At 40.0% G+C, this 24,763-nt stretch overlaps 2 protein-coding genes across 4 annotated transcripts; one reads left to right on the top strand and one right to left on the bottom strand.

Moving 5' to 3' along the window:
* The first annotated feature begins 992 nt into the window (after positions 1 to 992).
* On the top strand, positions 993 to 13,899 carry azi2 (5-azacytidine induced 2). Of its 3 annotated transcripts, none has more exons than XM_022205190.2 (8): positions 993 to 1,156; positions 2,745 to 2,975; positions 3,761 to 3,877; positions 4,185 to 4,290; positions 6,094 to 6,230; positions 6,577 to 6,641; positions 8,084 to 8,208; positions 11,598 to 13,899. In XM_022205190.2, the coding sequence occupies exons 2-8, from the start codon at positions 2,757 to 2,759 to the stop codon at positions 12,032 to 12,034; spliced, it is 1,206 nt and encodes a 401-aa protein (XP_022060882.1). In that variant the 5' UTR covers positions 993 to 1,156; positions 2,745 to 2,756; the 3' UTR covers positions 12,035 to 13,899. The 3 variants fall into 3 exon arrangements, with proteins under 3 accessions (XP_022060882.1, XP_022060883.1, XP_022060881.1); XM_022205191.2 differs by having other exon boundaries at positions 2,722 to 2,975; positions 4,185 to 4,284; XM_022205189.2 differs by having other exon boundaries at positions 2,722 to 2,975.
* Positions 13,900 to 15,560: 1,661 nt separating this feature from the next.
* Positions 15,561 to 24,763, bottom strand: cmc1 (C-x(9)-C motif containing 1). The gene is made up of 4 exons (XM_022205192.2): positions 24,646 to 24,763; positions 24,145 to 24,237; positions 16,413 to 16,503; positions 15,561 to 16,232 (listed from the first exon to the last, which is right to left on the bottom strand). The coding sequence occupies exons 1-4, from the start codon at positions 24,680 to 24,682 to the stop codon at positions 16,112 to 16,114; spliced, it is 342 nt and encodes a 113-aa protein (XP_022060884.2). The 5' UTR covers positions 24,683 to 24,763; the 3' UTR covers positions 15,561 to 16,111.

The raw sequence follows: 24,763 nt of genomic DNA, 5'->3' as shown, positions 1-24,763 counted from the left end.
ATAAATAAAATATAGATGTTAAATCATTACCAAAAAGCAATAAGGAAAATAAAGTTAATGAGATACTACCAAAAAACAAAAGTCTAGCTTTTTTTTTACTTTGGTGATGAATGCTAATTGGCAGCTAGCTAGCTACATCGATGTATTTCCAAGCTCTTTCAACTATAATAGAAAATATGATAACTTGTGTTTTGGTTAAATTGAAAATTATTTTCTATTAGTTTTCTGACAGTGAGAAAGACGCTCGCCTGCTTGTTTTTGGCAGAGTGGTGAAAAGCTAAATATATCTTCAGTAGTGAGCAAAGCTAACTTTGGTAATGCTAGCCATAGACAAAAACAGAAATATGTCTATGATGCTAGCCGCAGCACTTTGCCCACTACCATCAATTAGCAAGCAAGGCAGCTTTTCCTACATTTATCAACATTTAAATGCAAGGACGTTTCAGTGTAGTCGCTCATTTGTTTTTCTGATGTTACTTTTACATTTTTGTCATTTACCTTTCCTTTTTCTCCTAAGGCTGTGACAGTAAAGTGTAAATTGTATTTGGTCCCCCTGTTAAGTGGTTCGGTCCTGGTTAAGCCGAACTGCACCTACATGTATTTTAAAATACCATATTGAACCACTGTACTCTGTCATTGTTGTCAGGAAAATACCAAACATTCGTCCATTTTGCAACAGAAATCCGAAAGCCTCCAACAAAACTCAGACTATTTTCTCATCTTATTTTTAAAGTCAGTCGGTGTATTACCTCTGGTGCCTCAATGTGAACAGGCGGTACACATTACGACGAAAAGATAAGTGGTTAGGTGGGGTACATGTAAGGGGCTTATGAGAGGACGTCATATCGACGGAGACAGACTTCTCTTCATCTACAAACAAGTATAAAAGTTTTAAATCTAATGTCAATTGCACACAACCTAGTTGCCGTGAGCTGTGTTGCGCGGTTCGAGTTACATTGTGCTTTTATTTTGAAAGGACTTGAGCAGTCAAGTGACTCCCGGAAGTTTTTGTTTTCTCACCTGTCAGTTCAGACTCGGAGCGAGTGTCCAGCCTCGTCTCTGTGTTTTTCTCCAAGAAACACGTCTCCTTTTGTCGAGAATAAATGATAATCCTGTGTTTACATTTGACACCTAATTGAGGACAGCGTCTAACACGGTTAGTGAAAGTGGAGAGTGAAAAATAATCGACTTCTTTCGCTTCACCTAGCCAGGAGACGTTAGCTAAGCTTTGCTAGCTTTTATCATAACAGATCGATCATTTTGATCACCGTAGCTATCGACATTAAATTCGTGTTTCTCTGGGTCATTGTCTAATGGTTGTATTACACGTTCTGTAATCTATTGTATAACTGTATTAATGTAGTTTGCCGGTTGTCAACAGTGTTCACGGAAGCTAACACCATAACGTTAGCATCGTATACAGATGAGACTCATTGATTGTTTACATCTGCTTTTCATCGCTTTTTTTCTACGAAATAGCGTCTGTTCTTTGCTCTGATTTCCCTGTTAGCCGTTAGCTCTCATGTTTTATCGGAGGAAGTCTAACGAAATGACGTCTCCCCTCGTCTTGTTTTGAATTCTCGTTGACTTTCGTTTTAAGTACTTGTTGGGGTCGCTTTCGATTTCACACCTGGAGGCGTTTATTGAAGTCAGCGGCACTACCTGTGTCTTTTTTTCTTGGTTTGTGTTCATGGTGTGGAACTAGCATCCTGTGCTGTTAGTCTGCTAAAACTTATTTTTCTTAAAGCTTTGGCCTTGAGTGTTAGAAACTTGGCTCCTCTGTGTTTGCTGCATCATTGCATGCTGACATCATCAACTAGCGTAGCTGCACTGTCTCTGCTGCCGAGCCACTAACCCGCAGAAATTCAGGATGTGTGGGGTTTAGTCCATATCTGTGTCAGGGAGTTTCCTTTGACTGATTTCCTTGATAGTCAGTTGTGCTGTCACATCCCTTTAAATAGGGGGGCAAAATTCAGATCAGTGTGACACTTAAATCTGTACTTGTGTGTCATCAGTATATCTTTAAATGTAACACTTTAGAAAGTAATTTCTTACAAATAGTGTGGTTTTTATGTACAGCAATTTAATGATAATGTTACAGAAATCACAAAGTCTGGACATTTCTGTCCCCAACATCTGCATGTTGATCTCTCATTGATCTGCATTTTAGAACACCGTTAGCTGTACGTTAATGCTTTCCAGTTAAAATATTTTCATGTTCAGGCTCACCTTCATTTGTTTGTCAAATAAATGGTCACATCTGTGTAAATTGTGTGAAATAGGCTGTTCATCGGACTGAAGTGTATTTATATTATTCAAGTTTACAAACCTTTCCAACCAGCTTTGTTTATGTGTCACAGTCAAAGAGTTTTGATTTTCAAACTACAGCGACAATGAACCATACATTTTTAATGTGAAACTCTGGTGACGATTTGGCCTTTTAGGAAACAGTGGTTTGCATTGAAAACATACAAACCATCCTTTAGTAAAGATTAGTAGAGGAGAGTGCCACCTACAGATGTGAATTGTGTCGTGAATAGAAAGCTACAGCACTGAGACAGTGTTTGTTTGCAGGAAAATAACAGCTCATAGTAATTATTAAAATTGTAATAAGCGTATCATAATAAGGAGTAGTAGTCGTATTATACGTTTGTCCGATACAAAATCACAACTGAAAGAGATTTACTACTATGAAACTGTGACTCTTCATGTTATCCCTAGATCTTTTATCTGCTACCGACTAGGCCTGTGCAGGCATGGAGCCCCTGGCAGTGGATGATGACATTTGCATCCTTAAACATGAGACAGCCTACACCACTGCTGGTGAAAGTCCTGTATCGGTGTGTGCCGGCGATGAATCTGTTGCTTCCCACTTCGCCTTGGTCACGGCCTATGAGGACATCAAGAAACGACTGAGAGACACGGAACGAGAGAATACCTTGCTGAGGAAGAGGGTTAAGCAGCTAGAGGACAAGGTAAAGATTTATAAAAAAAGAAAAAGAAGGGGGTATGGTGGAAGAGGAATACCATGAGGACAATGAAGTGAAGGACATACTACTTCTACTGTTTGTTAAACAGCTGAGGAACTAGGTTTAGAAAGGGTGAGTTATGGACAAAGATGAATGAACGCTGAGTTGTCTTATTGTGCAGGACATGAGAATTATAGACAAACACCAAATGCTTAGAGAAAGTCAGCAAATTCAGCACCACACTGCAAAATACTTGCCTGTAGGAGAGTCAGCATGCCAGCATCATTAATAATGTTGGCCAATACTCAAAGCAATAAAACAATGAGAAATAAATTGGTGCTGTCTAAAACAGAGAGGAAGTATGGAAAAGTATGGCATTGCCAAACATTGTGTTGGAGCACTACACAGCTGAGAAGTTTCCTGGAGTTGGTTTTAAAAAAAACAAAAAAAACAAAGGTTCCAGAAAAGCACAGAAAGAGAGATTTAAACAGGAAGAGTCCTAAGTCAGATGGTAGGCTAAATTGAAAATACTGCACAACACGTGTGAAGAAGTAGCTTGTTTCCACATGTTTAGCCTCTGTTATTGTTTTAACTGTGGCACCATTTGGCCCATCAAGATAGGATGTGGTGGGAGGAAAGTAACTTCCTACCACAGACATTTAAATTCAGCAAAATTGATCTCTTCTCTTCTCTTCTCTTCTTTTCTCTTCTCTTCTCTTCTCTTCTCTTCTCTTCTCTTCTCTTCTCTTCTCTTCTCTTCTCTTCTCTTCTCTTCTCTTCCACCTCTGTAGCTCTTTAGGCCAGATGCTCCCCCATCAGAGGGTCCCCAGTACGTGAACAAGGCCTTCAGTGCCTATCGAGGTATCTATATAGAGAAGGAGGATCTACAGATGGAGCTTAACAAACTGGTGCGTTCACTGTTTAACTAGATCCTCTTACAAGCTGATGCCGCTGTCAGTGACAACATTGCTTATTCTCATGTTTAAGGAGATTAAAAAGATAATTTTTTTTGTTCTTATAACTATTTTTCTACTGTAGTTTCGATTCAAAACTTCAGTAAAGACAAAGTTCTCATGATATTGTTACACAACACTGCGCATGTGCACTGATCTGACTTGGGACTGAAAGAGACTTTGGTGCACTGATATGAATACTGACTCTTCCATCTGCTTCCTCCCTCTCTGTCTCACTGTCCTGTCGTTTTCCCTCCGTCAGAAAAAGGAGAAGAGTGAGAGTGAGAGGTTGCTGACAGAGCAGCTGCAAGCCAAAGAGATGGAACTGCTTCAGTTGAAATCAGAGATGGAGACCAGCCAAGGTACAGGTAGAACACACAGGCCTGCTTTCTGCTCTGTGCTGAACAGTACCCTCAGTGCTCCATGCTTTGCCAAAACACATAGTACATGGAGTATATTATGCATTTACTTCACCTATGTTTGTGCTTTTGGAACAAGAAAATATTTGTATGAGCAAGAATCATCTTAATGAAATGCGGTGATAAAATAGATTTACATACTTAAGTCATTTGATAATCTGGTCTGTGAGGGAAAGCCAGTAAATTTGGGTCCATACGTCTGTTTTCTGCTGTTTCTCTGGAGTCGGGTCACAGAGGCAGCAGGTAAGGCAAAGTAGTCCAGATGTCCCTCTGCCTAGCAAAGTTTTCCACCTTTTCCTGGAGGATACTGAGGCATTCCAAACCAGATAGCATATGTAATCTCCACTGAGAGTTCTGTATCTACCCTGGGGTCTCCTACCTCCTACTTGTCCAAAAAACCTCCAGAGGAAGGTGCCCAGGAGGCGGCCTGATTAGGTGCACTCATCTGGCTCTTTTCAGCATGAAGGGGCAGCAGCTCTAATCGGAGTTCCCTGTGGAGGTCTGAACTCCTTAACCTTTCCTCTGAGGGTAAGCTCAGCCGCTTGACTTTTTTTTTTTTAGTCACCACCCAAATCTTATAGCCAGTCGTGAAGGTTAATAGTAAATTGGACGCTTTACCTTCTGGCTCAGCTCCCTCTTCACCACAGCGGTCGAGTACAACACCTGCATTAATGTTAAATCTGCACCAATCCATCTGTCGGTCTCACGCTTCATTTTACCTTCATTTGTGAGCAAGACTCTGAGATACTTGAACTCTTTGACTTGGGGCAGCACCTTGCTCTCAGCGCAGAGGGAGGAATACACCGTTTCCCGACAGAGAATCCTGACTTCTGACTTGGAAGTGCTGACTCTCTTCCCTCAGCTGCAAACCACCCTGATACATTCAGGAGATCACAGTGTGCTGAAGCCAAAAGAACCACCAAAACTTGAAAACAGGAAAGCAGCTAGATCCCCAAACTAGACATTCTCCTCCTCCTAGCTGCCCCTTGATATCCAAAATTGAAAGTGTGACACGCTACCAAAGTAACTAATTGCTTTTACTCAGCTACTTTTTCCTTAGTAAAGTACTTGAAGAAATAAAAAACTTGTACACATTTTTCCAATGTGACTAGCTACAACAATTTAAGTTTAAATTCTAATGCATCAATAGAAATAATCCAATACTGTGATGTATATATTATGATAGCACTCTGAAATTGCATCACATACCATTTTCAGATTTTTTTTTTATTATTTCCATTTCCAATTAATCTGCCAATTATGTTCTCAAATAATCCAGCAGTTGTTTCTTCTATAAAACGTCAGGAAATGGTGAAATATCTTAATCAGTGTTTTCAATCAGTGTATTCTATATAAAGATACAAGAAGACATTCAAATTTAAGAAGCTGCAAACAGTTTAGACGTTTCTTATCACCCAAACTGATCTATTATCGCAATCATGACAACAATTTAAAGGTTGACAACTAATCAATTAAGCATTGCAGTTTGCTTTTACTCAAGCCAAATATGAATGAAGGACTTTTACTGGTAGTATTTTCAGTTATAGTTCTACTTTACTTGCATACCAAGCTTGAATATTTCTTCCTTAAGCACAAAATAGAATGTTTGTGTCCGTGTTGCCTTATCTACATATGAAACAGGCATCATTATGTAAGTGATAACCATAACGTGCCTTGTCTACTGAGTGCAATGTATAAGATTCCTGTAAAAACATTTAAATGTAATTTCTGCATTTGTGTGTGTGTTCCCAGTGATGAAGAGCCTGAACAGCTCTCAGGACTACTGGCAGGTGGACCGGGTCAGCCCTGAGCTAAAGATCCACAAGCTGCAGGAGGAGCTGGAGAGGGTGACGCTGGAGAACAGTCGACTGCTGGAGAGAGGCGCGGTGGTAAGTGAAGGTGGGAAGGAAGAAAGGAGACGGAGAGAAGGAAAGGTGAGATAAAGAGGAGCCAGAGACAACAGTGCTGAACAAGTGCAGATTCTGGAAGTGATGTGGAATAACATAAAAAAGGGGAAAACAGCAGAGAGGTGTCGGGTCAGAGCGAGGCAGGGTGACGGTGTGGAGCGGAGTAAGGGTGAGGAAGACGGCAGGGTGGAGATGCTACAGTTTCTGACAGAAGAAAAGAGGAAAATGGGAGTAAGCTGATGCTGAGCGGAGGAGATATGTTATCATACACAACCATGGAACAGCCTTTTTTCCACTCTCTGTTTTGCATGACTTAACTCTGCTTTAGGAGGAACCTCATGGCCTTAACGGACCAGACTTGGACCAGACCTGTGATGCAAAGTATAATGCAAGGTACCGTGTTTTATGAATATTACTGAAGAGAAACCATCATTATAGACAGCGCAGATGGAAACTGTTTGTGTAAAATGAACTGCTTTAAGTGCATTCTCATCCAATACAGTAGTGTTAAATTATTTACTCAAATGTGTAACTAGAGAGAGTCAGGTTGTAACCTCTTTTGCAGAAAACTACAGAATACACAAGGACAAATTTGAATCAAATAAAATGTAATCAGTTTAATCAGTCAATTCATTTATTTACTCTTAAACTTGAAGGCTGTGAATGTGATGCTTTCCATGACCACATAAATGCAGCATCTGAAATACATGTACAGTCACTGCCATGCAACGCTGCACAGCCTAATACCTACTGTAGCATGTGAGATGTGATCACCATGGATTGTACTTATCCTCTCTGACCACTAGAGGAGGGTGCAGCTTTAAACATTTGCACATCATCCACTGAGTAACTGTAATGTGCAGGTTACTTTTAAAGCTACTGAGGTTTATGTAAGATTATCGCCAGCTTCACCCTCAATGATGTGTTCAGTGGAAATAGTTTAATAGTTCATTCCCTTGTCTTACTGTGTGCAAGGTCTGTTACCATCCATGTACTTGGACCCCTGTCAATTATCCTCACATATATATTAGTGCTACATTCAAATTGTATGTTAGATTTCAGCAGCACAAAAAAACATAAGTTTTGTCTTGCAGGTTTTCTTTTTCACATTTTTTTCCTGTTTGAGGCAGGTGCTAGAAGTTAAAGCAAGCGTTAATGAGATTTTGTATGACTATTTAAGGTAAGGACAGGACCGTTTCTAAGTGTTGCAGGCCTCAAATGCCACCGTTGTTTTTTTTTTATTTTATTTTTAGCATGCTCTTAGTTTGTAAAACAGTTAATGCTACTGAGTGGTTTAGCATTTAATCCATCTACGTTGTTATTAAGGGAGAGAAGTTTTTGTTTTTCTTTTGCAAGTCTCCAAAATATTAATGTGAACTTCTGCTGCTAAGTGATTCTGCTCGACATCAGCACTGTCGAGGTGGTGTTAAATGTGTCAGCAAAGAAAAAAACCATGACATTTATCACACAGAAGGCTTTTTGGTAACAAGCTCTCCAGGAATATATATGATTTGCGAAGTAGATTAGGCTTCTACAATTTTTGATAGCACTAATTTTGAACATTTTAAGTGCCAGATTTACAGCTTGGAAATTTAGCAGGCAGGTGAGAGTTAAAAATTGTCAGGAACAGATAAACTGTCTTCAAAAATATCTTGCATTTTTAGCACATAAAAATCTAAAGGGCATGTGTGAGTGCTACAGTGTGCCGCACAGCTTATAATTGTTATCCTATGAGGTCCTGTCTGACTTTTTCTAACAACACAGGCCGAGCAGAAAAGCAGGAATACATGTTTAAAAATAACATGTCATAACATGAACATTCTGTTCATCTATAGGGAGAGGAGCATGCAGCAGACATACAAGGCTTTGTGTGGTGAGGTCACTCGTCTCCATTCAGAGCTGAAGCACCAAACAGGCCTGATTAGGAAACTCCGGCCATGGATCAGTGAGACAAGACAAGGTGAGACACAAAAACGTGCTCAGGATTGCATCACTGTGGTTGTTAACTTTACTGTAAATCGCTCCATGCTTATGTTCAGTTTGTGCAATAACCCACAGCTCTGCTCACTTGCTGCCTTTTCACACCCAGCCCCATATATGCATCACAGAAGTTTCCTGTGGCCCCTATACTCTATATAGAAGGTTCATACAAGGTACTACTGAAATGCAGAGAATTTTGCTTTGAAATTTTTGGTAAAGTTTCTCATGGGGGCCTCAAAATAGATGGCAGTTATACCTTTGTCTTCAAAACCCAGGTGATATTTTGCTTTTGCAAAATAATTTTTCCTTTTTATATATGTATATATATATATATATAATATTTGTTCCATTGTTTTTTGGTTCTCTTTATTCTTATACATTTCTGCCACAGCACATTCTTATCTGTAAGTTTTCAAATCAACTTAATGTACAAAAAAATTACTGTGTCTGTATTTGAAATGCAGTAAATCTTTAGTTTAATTTAAAGCGGCAAACTACATAATTTCAGGACGGACACTGAGATGTGCGCATGGACAGTAATCACATGACAAAAGGTGCAATGTGAAGAAAGGCACATTAACGAACAACTTTTTCTAGCTGCTTGACACGAGAAGAAAACTTGCAGGGCTCATATTTACGATGGCTAATCGACAAAAAAGGCTGTCTGATAGAACAGATTTTAAGGGTCTTTGGATTTACGCTGTCTTTAGTGTTTTGCATTTGTTGTCACTACGTGAGGCAACGAGACTTTGACCATTTAAATCAACACCACGAAGGTCTGTAAGACGAGTGCAAAGCCAGATCTGAATGCTATTCAAAGAAAAAGTCAAATGAAACGATTTCGGATGCCTTTGCCAGTGTTACACCGATAGCTTTTTTCAACTTTTTCAGAATTAGTTTTTATTTTCTATGCCATTGCACCTCTCTGCATAATCAACCCACTTATTGTAAAATGAACAATTCTCTCAAAATTGAGTTATTCAAGACATCTAGTGAAAATTCCTTTTTTTCATATTGTGCTACATATATGTCATAAAAAAACCACTAAATCACGTAATTTTTTTCCAATATCATGCAGCCCTACTGTCACTGTATTCTTCAATAATGTTCCTACATGAATAAATCAGAAAAGCATGGTCTGCCCCCTGTAGGAGCTTCAAGAAAGGGGGGAAAAAAACTTTTAGTTAAATACTATAACACTGTTGAATCCTTATGCACACCTTCATCCTTCCCCAGTGAAAAGAAATATCAAAATATTAAGTTCATTAACATTTTTTTTAAATGTGGTTATCCTGTTATTTGGTTGCCAATCTAAGAGAGAAACACACACATAGACTTCATTTTTATAGATAGATAGATGGATAGATAGATATTGCATACAGTGTGGATACAAATTTGGATTATGTGCTTCTTTACCCTGACAGTCAAGTAAAGTCAGATTTACAGTTTATGAGCATTCAGAGTACAACACCTAGAATTTAAATCTTGCTTTTTCCACACAGATACTAATGAAATGATAGGAGGTGGTTACTACTGCCTCTGCTCAGTTAAGGCGCTGCTTTTCTAAAGAAGCACTGCTCACTAAGGAGATTTCTCCTGCTGCTCCTCATTGCAGTCTGTGTGAGCGTGTGATAAGACTGTGGATATTATCAAAATACTCAAACATTTTGGTAAAGGACATCATGAAACGGTCTGTCCTTCCATTTCCCTCCCTCTGGGCTGATGTACGCTACCTCAGGAGAGATTACCTCTGTTGTCGATCCCCTCCGTATGTCAGAAGAGGAGACCAGGAGGTGAAAATTAGAATGAAATATGGCAAGAAAATAAATCTTGGCCTGTTTATTCCACTGAATAAGAGGGTAATCCTGTAACTTAGATGAGGCAGATGGAGTGAAATCAGGGAAGTAGGAGTGGTAAAGAAAGGCAGAGGGAGGAGGAGGAGAGCGTGCTATGTATTTATTCAGTCACACTGTGCATCTGTATTCTTCTAATGTTCCTCCTTTGGAATCACTTTTATTCAAATCCTGGACTCAGGAGACCATCTCATGGAAGCATAGCGGGGAGGGATGGATGGATTGATGATGTGTGGATGGAGAGCGGCGGGGGGAAAAAACGCCGGAGCAGATACTCTCATTTAAACTTTATTATTCGCTCAAGATGATGATTTGATAGCAGAGACGAGTGTGCGAGATTAGGACGTCTGATTTGTGTGTAGATCTGCTTTGTATGAAATCGAAGAGTGGCTTTGTTTATGCGTACAGCTTTGTTTGATTAGGTTTTTGTTCGCATGATATTATTTTGGATATTTACTGAAATCCCAGGCAGTGAAAATTACATGGTGCAGAGGTTTTATTGTACAATATATAGCCTGCTGCATGGAGATTTACCTTACTGCTGGCTTTTTACACTGTGAGGTCCATTATTCAGTTTATTTAGTCTGTCTCCAAACCAAAGTTTAATCAATGTGTAAAGTACAGAAGAGCGACCGTGGTGCCAAAGACAAAAATAATCAATCTGTTTTCATATTTTAAACACAAAGTGAAACAAAAAATGAATTTATAAACAGCATTTGCTCGGTATATCACTTAATTTACTGTCTACTAAAAATGGTACAGATTACCTGACAAACTAATATTGACTGATTCAACACTGCAACATACAACTGCTGAATACACTTAGAAGTCGTTAATGCTAATCATAAAACATAGAGATAATAAACTGTTATTCAGCATGTTGCACTCATAATCCTCTTTGCTCTAAATATATGTCTACAATTGTGGTTTAAATATACTGAAATTTAACTATATTACATTTTTTTTAGCAAACAAACAGTCTTCTTAGCAATACTTTGTAAATCTGCAATTTCTTAACAAGCAAAGGACTAAAATCTGTTTCGAATGCCGATTGTATTAATCCTTACCAGGGGTCCGCACTCTTAACAATTGAGTTTCAGATTCAGAAAACTTTATTTGTCCCCAGGGGGCGATTAAAAAGGCACATAGAGCAGTCAGTGCAACAATGACATAATAAGGAATAGGAGATAAATATATGTACAAATGTAGAGCAAGTAATAAGAAGTGATAATTAAATGGAAACTGATCTAAGCACAATATAGTATAAAACTAAAAAGGTACAACTACTTTAATTATTATAGGAATATAAAATTGGGTGCAAAAATATTACACAGTGACAGAAATAGTTTTAAAAAGATTCTTGGAAAGAAATGCAATGATGAAGCGCAATGTGCCAACAGTCTGCGTGATCACAAGATTAAAGCATTTGTAGAACTACTTCTATCTTTTTTTTTACTCCTATTATTCTCCTCTTTCCTCCCTTTTTTCATCATTTTGCCCCTCTCTCTGTCTCTAGCTGCCTCAACAGTTCCAATCCAGTGTCTGGACGATGTGGAAAAGAACAACAACCACCCAGTTCCTCGGGCGTCAGTGCCTCGTCCTCCCAGTGCCCCCCCACTCCCCTCGTGCTCTGGCCGGCCCCCTGTCAGCGGCCCGTCAGGCGCCCTGCTGCCAGACAGTCTGAGGGAGGACTGCTGGTACGATGGGCCCTGGCCCTCTCAGAGCTGCTCAGGAGAGGCTCTGGTCGGCAGCGACGCCTGCTCCGTGGTGCTGCCGCCGCCTCCCCTGAACCAGGCCTCTCTGGACGACAGCTCCCGCTCCTTCCCCAGCCCACCCAAACCCAGTGACGCCATGTTCTGGGAGGGACACTCCGCTGCGTCCAACTCCTCGTCGTCGATGGGAAACTGCAGTCCTCGGAGCCCTCCCAACACAGAGTGGGTCAAGCCCTTTTAAGATGAACTTTGACAGGGAGAAGAGATGAATAGTAATTAGGTCAAAAATAATCAGATGAAGGAATGAATAAACTCTCCAAACCCTGCCACATAGCTACCACCTAACCTGCCTTAAGATGACGAGACCACTCTGCTGGGGTGAACTAGACTGGACTTACTGGTTGTGGGATCTAAGTGAGGCCAGAAGAGGCCTTTTTTCAAGGTAAAGACTGTCAACTCTTTATTTTGCCAACCCTGCACACCGCATCGGTGAACATATCTGACTTTGCAGAGGAAAAACGTTGATCGGAAACCTTCAGCTGAATAAATAGTTTGTCCATGTGTATGTGTCCTTGTATGCACATGCATAAGTGTGTGCAAGCATGCATACAAGCAGTTTAATTTGTGTGTGTGTGTGTATATATACGCACATCAAACAGTGTGCCTGTGTGTGCAGATCAGTGTGTGGGCATCTCTGGCCTGCCTGTATCTGTATCTCATCATAATAAACCTAATAGGGCTCCAAGGGCCTCTTTCTCCATAAACTGTGGCCAGTAATCACTGCAGCCACAGCATAGTACTAGAATTTGTATACCTGTACTCCCTCCAATGCAAGTCTTTTTACATTTGATCACTGTAAATTATACAAGGTATGTAGTCCCATGTTTGTCTCATGATCGTGTGAAGAAGGTGTCGAGGTGAGGACTGTGTTTGTTTTTGTACCGTGATGAGACAGACATACAGTAACTGTAGGATAATTGCAGAATTCTGTTCCAAACTTTAAAAGCTACCAAAAGAAATCTTTGACGTTTTTTTTCCTAAAATTATTTTCGTTGAAGTTCTTTTGGACAATCTCAAAGTAGGCTGCCAATCTATCCATGCTTAGTCAATCATTTTTGAGAATGCAGTATTTAGATTTTTTTTTTTTTTTGGGGGGGGTTGTATAATGTGAAAGAAATCATAACTTTAATCTAAAAATGTATTGCTTTCTGAAATACATTCATCACAATCATCTGCACCAGAAAAGATTCAACTGTTTATGATTTCACATTAAGTTCACAACTCTAGCAAACCTCCCTGAGCCTGCCTGTTTTCTTAGACCTGCTGTACAACATTATGCGTTACATTTTCTTTCCTCGGCTTTAAAGGGACACGTTGATGTAAAGATGTGCGTTGTCGGATACTTAGGCCTTTTCATTTGACGAACTTGTGGAACAGAACCCATACACTCCTCTGTTTTGGAAATCTGATAAAGTTGGGATAAGGTTAGTGGATATTTTGAACAATAAAAAATGTACCTAAACGCTGCACTGTGCTGATGTTAATCTTGCTGTTAAGTGATGGTGGAAGCTTCTCACTGATTTGCCTTTAGGAGTCAGATGAGCAAAAGCTGAAGGATGTACAAACGCAAATATGTTAGTTTCCAAGATAGACAGAAAAAAGAATGTGCATATCTGTATAAATGTATATGGTGGGCTTCAGTACTCTTCCAAACGTGGTTTTGCACTCCCAGAACATAAGTTTTGCTTTTCCTCCTTGTTCCCCGAGACTTCTGATGTGCTTAAGAGCTGCCTGCGATGGTGACAGGACACTGATGTTTTAACTTGAAGAAATGTGAGCTGTGACTCGACAAATGTCGTGCACAAAGCACAAAGGCCCATGGTTGTCGAAAAGTTTTTTTGTTTTTCCCATTTTTCTTCAATCTGTTTCATGACTGTGGTCTTTTTGTTCCTAATTTCTAAGAAATCTTATTTTACAGCAGTAGTTTCATACTTCTGTAAACACTTTGCAAACCAAAATGCAATGTACAGTAGATATGGATTATATTTTAGATTTACTGCACTTCAGACTGTTTGTAAATATGATCAAATAAATGAATGAAAGGAAGCAACTGTGTGAGGTTGCTCTGTGTCTGTTCTCATTTTTAGCAACAAAGTTCTTTGGTATAATTTCATCGTACTTCAAGTAAATCTATCTACAATCATGTTAAAACTAGCACTAATGGTGTCATTTCTTGTCTACAGACACTGTTGAGATTTTTGGGCTACACCTAATATCCCTGCAACAGAACAACTATCTTTATCATAAATCTCAAGGCCCAAACACTGCATTAATCGACTTCAAATTTTGCTGCTTTTCATACTATTATAAATTAGAATACTTTGTTTATAAAAATGTTCCAGATAAGCAATTTTAAGCAAATTTGAGGTCCACTTGAAATCAGAATGTAACTACAAAATACCCACACATCATTTCTCTCCATCCATTATCTACACACCACTTAATCCTCATTAAGGTCACAGATGGGAGTCAGCCTATCCCAGCTGACTTACGGTGAAGGCAGGAGACACCCTGGACAGGTCACCAGTCTATCAGAGCTACATAAAAACACGATCACACTCACACCTACAGACAATTTAGTTACCAATTAACCTCAGCATGTTTTTGGACTGTGGGAGGAAGCCCATGCATGCACAGGGTGAACATGCAATTTCCAGGCAAGGATGTGAACCAGGGATCTTTTAGCTGCCAGGCAAAAGTGCTAACCACCAAGCAGCCCCATTATTTGTAGTTCAGTATAATTTCTACAAATCTGCAATTTCATTTAGCATTTCTATCTGAAGCGACATACGTCTGAGAGTGGATACAGCACAAGCAAAGATCTAGTCAGGAGAAAACAACCTGGATAAGTGCCATAAAACAAGTCCAAGAGTCATAATAGGACTGTAGTGTCTACAGGCAATGAGATTTTTGTTGTTTATTTGCAGTATGTCAAGTGCAAAGGTGTTCAGTGAAGAGCTGGGGTTTTATTTTCTTAAAAGATTGAAAATACTAAAAACCCAGCCCCTCACTTCACTTCTCCTGTAATGTTCATTAAGAACGTAAAATGAATGATCTGCACTTGTATAGAGATTTTTAACCTGAGCTGGGTTCTCTGCAAACAACCTTACAATGTGTTTCTGTCACAAACACACAGACACAACAACGGTGGTGGAGTTTCCACACAAGCTGCTCACCTGCTCAGGAGCAACTTCAGGTTCAGCGTCTTGCCAAAAGGATGCTTGAAAACCAGGCGAGGAGTACACTTACGCTATTTATGACAGTGATAACTCCATATGATAGCTCCCTAACATTGTTCCTCATAATGTGACAACAAAGCAGATGAGCTGGTCAGAACAGTCGGTACATAAAGCAAAGGTATGAAAGGCTTAAAAAGGTAAAGCCAGTGTGACGACAGAGGAGTTAATTGTACCCATTATTGAATTAACAGTAAATGTGGTTGTTTTGTTAGTGTCATCTGAATTTAAGGCTCTAGTCAATGTCAAAATATAAAACATACTAAAACACAGAAACCAATTAAAGTACCACATTAAATCTGAAAATGTTCAGCAATACTGATCTACTTTTAAAAGCACGAAAATGTGCAAATTGAATTTATTTACACAGGGCACTGCAGGCAGCAAAATTATAAGCTAAAGGTACCCATTAATGTTGACAAGAAGGAGCAGATTCATTCATTCATAACATGTTGTACAACCGACACATAATTTACTGCTATTGAAATTTTATTATTTACAACCCAACATGATCACATTCTCGGTTAAACGTCAGAATTCTCTCACTGTACCAGTCCCCGAGTCTTCAGATTCACTGTAAATTAATACACAATTCTTCAGCAGGTGATTTTTTTAAAGCTCCGCGGCAAAACAAAAGCCGCAAAGTCAACTCTTCATAACCAGTTCTGCCGTCATTGCATGTAAATAAACACGTGACAAAGCAGTCGGCGGCCACCAAAGCCCAAGAACTGCACTTTTCTTCCAGAAGTCTGGCTGTATCATGGTGCAGTTCTTCCTGCTTTGACTACACTTGTTGATTCAGTCAAGTGAGGGAATTTAATTGAAACATTTGTGACAGTCTGATGTTTTGCAAATGAACCAAACATTAAAAAACATTTTGATTATATGCCACTCCTATACACCGAATTAATTCCACAGATTTAAATCAAACACACAGGCTTACTGCCACTCTGTCTTGGTGCAGGATGTGAAGCAGGTTCAGTGGCAGTCTGAGGCTGCACACCTCCGGAGACGAGTGGTTATCACATGCTAGTCGGAAGCTTCTGTGTCCTGTTCTTGGTTGGGATTCCTGTCCTCTCAAACTCCAGTTTTTCTCGGATGTACTCCTGTTTGCATTCTTCAAAAAACGTAGGGTCCTTGTAGCTGTTTGGCAGACAGAACAAAAAGAATCAGAGTCTGACTGCATGCTGTTGACACGGTGACACGGGGAGGGTGGCAGACAGCGGGTAAACCCCCTGTGGAAGCTATTGGTGGAATAACACATGGGGAGCCACCTTTCTGTGCGAGTGGTAAGTGTTGCAGAAGGTGCTGCAAAATACTCACTGTAGCGTCAGACATTCCTTCAGCGCTGCATTCTCCTCTTGACACTTAAACACCATGAAGAAACCCGAGTCTTTACAGCAGTGGTTGAAGGCTGCATGGAGGTGGGGAAGACGGCGGCAGAAAGGGGAAGAAATTAGCCGAATAAAAGGAGAACAGGCTGTCAAAGGTACAAAACGGCATTAATACAATATGCTTCAAAATGAAAAGCCTGCATAAATAAAACAAGAATCAACGAGCAAACCAAAATGGGCCTTATCAGCACGTGAAGGAACGTGGTCACAGGCCTCAGTACGAAGTCTCTTATCAGACTGAAACCCGTGTTTCCTTGTTCAGACCGGCACTGAGCTAACTGTACTGGCCACAGACTGGCTGCTTCTGCGGTTGCCGTGCTTCTACATTGACCCTGTAACAGTCATCCCACCACCCGCAAATATGCACACGTCTGTGCCCTCGAGAATTAAATATAGGTTGTGCTTCACCGATCACGGAGCCAAATGAGGCTTGGGGATAGGCGGGGCTATTTACAATAACCAAGCCAGAAAGAGGAGCTTTTCCCAGAAATCACAGCCTCATCAGGAGCAGGACAGATGTGACATTAAGGCTCCTGGTGTCTTTAACAGACAAGATAGAACTCAGAGCATTCTTACAGACTGGAAAATATCTCCTACTGGTTGCAAGTTAGTGTTAATTTTTATTACATACAAGTTCAAATTCTGTCTCCTATATAGGCTGCAATTGAATCTTATCATAACATCTATTAAACTGGACTCTTTAAGATACAAACAAGCTCTTCTAGCCAGTGTGCACCAGCGACACGGTGCCCTCACTAACAGTGTGCTCCAATGTGAACCATGCAAGGTCCTCATCATAAACAAGGTGTTGAAGAACGAGTCCTCACCTTGTTAGCAAGCTCCTTCTCAGGGCTGTAATTAAAACCACTGCCCTCCCGTGTCCCCTTTCAAACAGCTGACATCATAATTACCTTTATCAGTGGCATCAGTATGGTTATCACACAGACACTTTCATCAGGATGCAGATGTGAAAAAAAAAACCTCCAAAACCAATTTAGAGAAGCAGAACAGTGCGACTAATCTAATCAACAAACGCCTCATCCTTGTCCCATGGTACTAATGGAGGCTGCAGAGGGTTGCCTTTCTGATCACACATCAGCAGCGACGCCGAAGGCAAATCCACGACACTATTCTTATGTCAGAAGAGGCCCTTCTAAAGACGAGTGTGATGCCACCTTCACTTTGAGCTGTTTGGTCTGCCATTTTTGAAGACGCAGAAGTGTCATTTCACTGTTAGTGGAAAGCAGAAGCAGAAGGTTTAAAGCCTTTAGGAAGATTTGGTGCTTAAAAGGAAAATATAAGGCGATACATAATTAGCTATAACAGAAATTAAATGCCAAGATTTAAAGGGAGGATTTATTAATCATGAAGCACTAACTTAAAATAAGTTACAGCCATTTGAATTTATTTATTTTTTTGCTTTCATATTTTAGATTTCAGAAACAGATCTAAAGAGCTCAATTTACAACCAGTTATATTTCTGCAAATCAAAGTCTTGCAAAAACACAACAGTAGGCAGTATGAAAGATGTCAATATGAAAGTAAGAGTTAAATGAGCATGTGGGCTGTTCAAATGGTTCTGAAAGACATGTGAGTACCAGCATGAATCATCAGTGCAGTGGGAAAAATCATGTCAGGTAAATCTTCAAAGACGATGAGTGCAGGTCAGTAGTGCTTGTTTGCTTGAACAACAAAGCCCACAATATACAAGTGTGAGATGTGTAGCGGTATATCTGCAGAGACAGATAACACAGGAAAACCTGCTTGTAGATTGTGTTGGGGTGGGTTTTTTTTTTCCACTTTTCTTTGTGAAACCCAATCAGAGAAACATGCAGCAGCCCAGCGCAGACACAAACATACAGCATGAGATGATGGAGGGTGGAGGGTGAAGGTGTGAAAACGAGTGGGACGAGAAGCTTGTATAGTGAGGGGGGTTTCCACTACCCACACAGCCACTGTCTGTCCCATCACCTCAGCCTGCGTGTGCACTGTCTCTCCTCGTGAGCAGTGAACCCTGGCTCATGCAGGTTGCCATCATATTTCTGGAAACCACATCATCGAGTCACTACTAGGCCGATGTGTTGCTGCAGCACACAGGACATACTTGAGCAGAGGTGCAGGCAGCAGTTCCATACAGAAGTGGTAACCACGGTCATGCCAGCTGGCCTGTTCTTCAAAACAACGGCCTTTCAGACATGCACTGCTTTCCGTTAATCTGGCAGCATCTAAACTTATTACTTTCGTGTACGAAGGAGCACTACGGTCATTTTTCTGTAACAACAATCTCACTGGATAGTAACATGCTACAAGTCTGAACTGCATACTAGCCTATTAACAAATAGGTCTGTACAATCAACAGTACTGCAAACCGTGTAAAGAAATGTGGGGAAGGTTTACTTTTGAGATTTCAGGGCCAATGCTGGCCCCAAAGCAACACAGAGCACGCCAAAGGACACAGTTTCTGTGCCAAAACACCTTTTAAGTCAACTTTACTCTACAATGTCAGAAAAATTACAAACTAAAATGTCCATAAAATTTAAATATTAGTGTCAGATTAAAGGTGAACAGGAGCTAAAGTTTAGTCTGTTTCTTCCAGCTGTTCATAGCAGTTTCTCCTCTGAATTTATTGCAAACTTGCTGCACTGAGAGCAGCAGTTTCCATATAAGCATCCACACATGCAGTACAGGTTAACTCATTTAAGTATAAATGATCCCAACTTGGGCTGCATCACAGCTGATGACGTTCAACTTGTTCTTCAACAGATTTGACACTGTGGACACACCTACTTCCACTGCTACTCCTCCTTCTTCTCCTCAACATATGGAAATCCCCACCATAGGTCCTCCTTCTTCTCCTCTGTCTCCTACACATGTCTCCACAGCTGCAGCCACTTCCGTTCCAGCACCTGTATCCGTCTCTGTCACAGAGACAGGGGTGATGTTGGAGCTTCAGAGACTGGACATACACCATCAGCTGGCCCAGATGATGTATGTCCAAGACTGCTTAAAGACTGTGCTGCACATCTGTGTCAACCTCTCCACAGAATCTTCAACCTGAGTCTACAGCTGGGGCGGGTGCCTGCTCTAATACATCCTGTATTGTACCAGTACCAAAAATCAAATGTCCGGCTGAACTAAATGACTACAGACCTATTGCTCTGACCTCACACATCATGAAAACTCTGGAGCGGCTGGTTTTACGTCTACTGAGGCTTGAGGTCAAAGACAAACTCGATTCCTTGCAGTTTGCATACAAAGAACACATTGGAGTGGATGATGCCATCCTCTTCATGCTTCACCATGCCCTGTCTCATCTGGAGGAACCTGGAGTTTATGTGAGAATCACGTTCTTTGATTTTTCAAATGCATTCAACTCCATCCAACCCACCATCCTCAAAGACAAGCTCACAGAGATGGGAGTGGATCCTTCCTGTGTTTCATGGATTACAGATTACCTGACAGGAAGGCCACAGTTTGTCAGGCTGGGGAACTGTGTTTCTGGGACATTAATGAGTAGTACTGGGGCTCCACAAGGAACAGTCCTGGCTCCATTCCTGTTCACTCTGTATACATCTGACTTCAAATACAGCACTGAGTCCTGCCACATTCAGAAATATTCTGATGACACTGCTATCGTGGCATGTATCAGAAATGGACATGAAGCTGAATACAGAGATCTGATAAGTGCCTTCAGTGACTGGAGTCACAAAAACTGCCTGCTACTCAACGCCTCAAAGACAAAGGAAATGATCATCGATTTCCGCAGATCCAAACCCCCTCTTCTTCCAGTGAACACTTGTGGCGTGGACATCAAGATGGTGACATCATATAAATATTTAGGTGTCCACCTTGATAATAAGTTGGACTGGTCTACAAACGTAGACTTCATCTACAAAAAGGGCCAGAGCCGACTTTATTGCCTCAGAAGACTTCGATCACTAGACATCTGCAGATGTTTTATCAGTCTGTGGTAGCAAGTGCCCTGTTTTATGTTGCAGTCTGCTGGGGAGGCAGCATAAAACAGAAGGATGCAAGGTGTCTGAACAAACTGATTAAAAAAGCTGGCTCTGTGGTTGGAATCAGATTGAACACATTGGAGGATGAGGTGGAGAGACGGGCACTGAGCAAGATGGAGGCCATTCTGACAAACATGGATCATCCACTTCACATCTGCCTCAATGAACAACGAAACATCAGTGGACGGCTCCTATCCCTGCACTGCAAGCTGGAAAGATTTAGGAAACCTTTCTTGCCATCAGCAGTCAGGCTATTCAATTCAAAATTAAACAGATAAGAACCCTGACAACTGAATTTCCCTTCAGGGATGAGTAAAATGATTCTGATTCTGATTCCGATTCTGTTCTTCTCCTCTACTGTTCATTAGCTACATTATAATGACTAAGCGACTGAATTTAAGTAGTAGTAGCAGCTCGCAGCTAGTAGTCATTAGGACAGTTTGATGAGCTCACTGTTATTTATTATATTTATAGGTATACCTAAGTTATAACTTTGGTATACCTAAGTTATAACATTACACTTTTTGAAGGTAGTCACCTTTAACAACTAACATTTCAAAAAGAACAAAACATACATAATACTACCATTGGAATGACTACTGGTATCCCAATTTAAAGTACTGAAAAGCAAAAAACGATTTTGACATTACCCATGCCATTTTGAGTAAGAATATCTCAGTAACTACAAATATAACCCTGCTGCTTTTTTGTACAGTGATAGAAGACAGATGGAACTGTCTTGTAGAAAAATGTGGGGTCTCTGGTACCTGTCCCACACTGAGATTTTTGCCACCAAAAATAGCCAATTAAAAATCTGTTAATCTGTTATCAGTTCTATCTGACTTTTTCACAGACAGCGATTTGGGGGTTGAAATCAGCACTACTATTAAAAATAGCAAAACTTTTTATTCACGTGACCCTGTTCTAATAAAACACAAACAGCAAACAAAACAAATGGCGGAACTAACAGCCAGCAAACTACAAGTATTTTTTTTACCTTCAAAAGTAGACAGACTATTACATATTAACAACCTAAACAAAACCCTGACGTATTTTCTACGTCTGTCAACACAGACACTGCACGTCAGTCACTTTAATGTTAGCGGACTCTGTTGAATGGCTAAGTTACATAACCACAAACAAATCTCACAATATCACAGTAAATCGAGTTTGTGGTTTTTTTTAATTCATGCCGAATTAAAGAGCTGCTCCTCACCATTCACGAGTGTTTGTTTCATATTCGACATCCTTAACTTTATCTTGTAAATTAGCGTCCAAAATTAAATGGGAACATTTGCAATGGAGTTCGTCAGCCGCTTCCACCACTGAACGCGGTAAACTAATTAATAGGAACTGGACTTCAAACAATTTAGACACGGCGTCTAAAAGCGTAAAAACTGCAATGTCTAAAGTGTGAGAGGAGACGGTGTATTTTTGGTTAAATTATACAATGTTCGCCGTCAAAGTCATTCATATAAACTGCCTGTAATGTGCAGCAAATAGTAGTTAACCGGCGCCAGCTCTTCAGTGACCTTAACGGGTCCGTACCTCTAGTACAGATGCTACAGGTACGGGTCCGTACATGTAGCATCAACCATTTTCCAAACTGAGGTACCTAGAAAGCTCCAGTTTGCTAAGTTATCACACAAGTTTGTGTAGAATGGAACCCAAGGGTGTTAGAACACTTCTGTGCAGTATTTCTAGTACTTTTAAGGTCCCAAACCCCACTCGTGAGTAGGTATCTCTTAATTTTGAGCATTTTTAGCAAGCCCCCATGGCCTGCAGAGTGTAGGGAAACACCTGGGGATGTTTGTGGGGCACTAGCTACATGCAGAGGCCTTGTCTACCAACTCACAGCTCTCTGGTATGTCTAGAGACTGAGAAATAACCACTGAAAGATGGAAAAAAAAAACGCTGGCAAGGCTTTTTATAGCCCAAATTCTGAAAATTTCAGACCCCCACAACTCAGAAACAGAGCTACAGGCCTACAATTTTGCATAGAAAGTACCTTTGTGACGATCTATTGACATGCAAATTTAGGACTAATTTGAAGATGGTGCAGCAACACCCCCAGGGAATATCTGGTCATTTCACCTGGAATGACCCTAAAGACGATTTAAGCAAGAATGAGTCTAAAGATCAAGGCACGGGAACAAGACTAAATGAAAATACTTAGAAGGAAGAGACCAAAAGTTTGATCTTTACAAAACTGATGAAGGGCAGCAATATGAGAGCATCGTATTAAGCGATTATTTAAAAAACAAGTCACGTCAAATGCCTTAATAATGCAGCTTTAAAGTTCCCAAATGAAAAGTGAGATTTTTACAGGCGCAGACAAACGGTTTGGAATTAAAATAAATCAACATGCATTACGGTTGAGGTTGTTTTTCAAATAAACTGCCTTCATATTAAGAATGACTGTGTGGTGTGACGCTATTAAAAGCAGATTTTAAATTCAATATTAATGCTTTGTACAACAAACTCCTAAAAAGAAGTAGTGTGGTTGCATAGTTTATTATTTATCCTTTACTCACTATTTTTAAAAAAAGTTGAAGATCCAAAAATAAACACCTGCCTGCCTAAGAATCTCTGGTTTTATGGCTATTTTTTCACTACTTTTAGTGCAGGCTGTACTATCGCGCATATTGGTTCACTGTCATAGGTCACTGGGAAATGGAATGGAACTGAGCCCTCATTGATATTTATTAATTCCACCTGTAATGTTCTCGCTGTGAAAAGTCAAAATGCCTGTTTGGATGAGATTTAAGCTAAAATTCATTCTAATTTCTGACACAAAGTTCAAATTTTAAGGGTTGACTTTGTTTTTCAGCCTTCCAAAGAGTGCTTTGCTACTGTAAATAGTAGTCTTGTCATTGTTTGTTTGTTTGTTTGTTTTTGCTTTTTATTAAATTTTGATATTTCAGAAAATGCAAGGTATGAATTTGTGTGTGTTTTTTCTAGAATATATACACCGTTTAGTTTAATAAGACCCACAAAAACAAACTCATTGAGCTGGGATTTTTAAAAGAATAACTAATTTCTCATCATATAAACATGCCTGTGTTTAAGAGTGAGCTGAGCTAAAGAACAGATAATAGACAATACTGCACATGCCAGGTCAGCATGTCAGTCTTTATACTCAGCATTAAAAATACCTTAAATAAAAGCAGTTAAATAGAATCTACCCATCATTAGTTAAATTTTTAGATGTGCTTTACCCCTTTACAAAGTACATTTCTTAGTCAACTAATGGTCAAAATATTACAGATGCAACACATGCCTCTCAATATTTTGTGTCTTAAAGATCATTTTTAAAGCAGACATTTAGGGGACACTGTATCATTGTGCATAATTGTTCACTTGTTAACAAACTTAATGGAACTGAGCTACCCTGAATTTTATTAATTCCACCTGTAATTGTCTTGCAGTGACAAATCAAAATGTCTGTTCGAAGCAGATTTAAGCTAAATATCAAGTTTAAATTTTGAGGGCTGTTTGTTTTTCCAAAGAGTGCTTTGGTACTATAAACTACATCAGTTAATAAGAGTGAGTGACTCAAAAAAAAAACATTTGTTCTACAGTAATTTGCTAGAAAATAAAAGCAATGGGAACATTGTGCCACCCCCCTCATGCACACAAACACACCTTCCACCTTGTCAGCACAGCGCTCCTTGGCTTTCTCCCTCATCATCTTGGGGATCAGAACATCTGTCTCCACATGTCTCAGCTTAATCTCATCTGGAAATACACGAGCACAAGGAAACAAATCCTTAACATTATCATCAGGTTGTGTCTTTTCCTCTTAACTATCAGAGGCTTCTGGTTCACACTTGTGCAAACTGAGGCTCAATCTTTGCTGTTTTCGTCCATGCGGTTACACGAACAAGGTGGATACAGTCAAACGATTAAAGAAGGTGAAGTACCCAGAACCTTATTCAAAGACCAACAATTATTCATGATTTACTTTCACACAGATATAGACACTTTAGTTCACTTAGCTAACACTGCTATAGCTACATGAGTCCACATAGAACTGCATAATATGAGCGGCGACACAACCCGGATATTTAGCGATAGATTTAATTTCGATATTTAACATTAAGGTCCGATATGAAATGCATTTAAAAGAGTAGCGATGCCTAATACCTGTGTTTGTTGCCTCCATTGTGGCCATGATTCTCATAACATTACAAAACTCAACCAATGTGACCTCGCTCACGAACGTTCAAAACGCTTCCGCCGACGTAATGAGGCAGACTAAGAG

Source organism: Acanthochromis polyacanthus, chromosome 12 (assembly GCF_021347895.1).
Source record: "Acanthochromis polyacanthus isolate Apoly-LR-REF ecotype Palm Island chromosome 12, KAUST_Apoly_ChrSc, whole genome shotgun sequence".
Taxonomy (NCBI): domain Eukaryota; kingdom Metazoa; phylum Chordata; class Actinopteri; family Pomacentridae; genus Acanthochromis; species Acanthochromis polyacanthus.
Note: the sequence above shows the minus strand (reverse complement) of the source record. Positions and strands in the feature narration are given on the sequence as shown.

Bases quoted from the DNA above. Each gene is read 5' to 3' on its own strand.
- azi2 (XM_022205190.2), top strand. From the start codon at position 2,757: ATGGAGCCCCTGGCAGTGGATGATGACATTTGCATCCTTAAACATGAG. The intron at 2,976-3,760 runs GTAAAGATTTAT...CCACCTCTGTAG, and splicing joins TTAAGCAGCTAGAGGACAAG to CTCTTTAGGCCAGATGCTCC. The intron at 6,642-8,083 runs GTACCGTGTTTT...GTTCATCTATAG, and splicing joins GATGCAAAGTATAATGCAAG to GGAGAGGAGCATGCAGCAGA.
- cmc1 (XM_022205192.2), bottom strand. From the start codon at position 24,682: ATGAGAATCATGGCCACAATGGAGGCAACAAACACAG. The intron at 16,504-24,144 runs GTGTGTTTGTGT...ACCTCCATGCAG, and splicing joins CTGTGCTGACAAGGTGGAAG to CCTTCAACCACTGCTGTAAA. The intron at 16,233-16,412 runs GTGAGTATTTTG...TCTGCCAAACAG, and splicing joins AAGGAATGTCTGACGCTACA to CTACAAGGACCCTACGTTTT.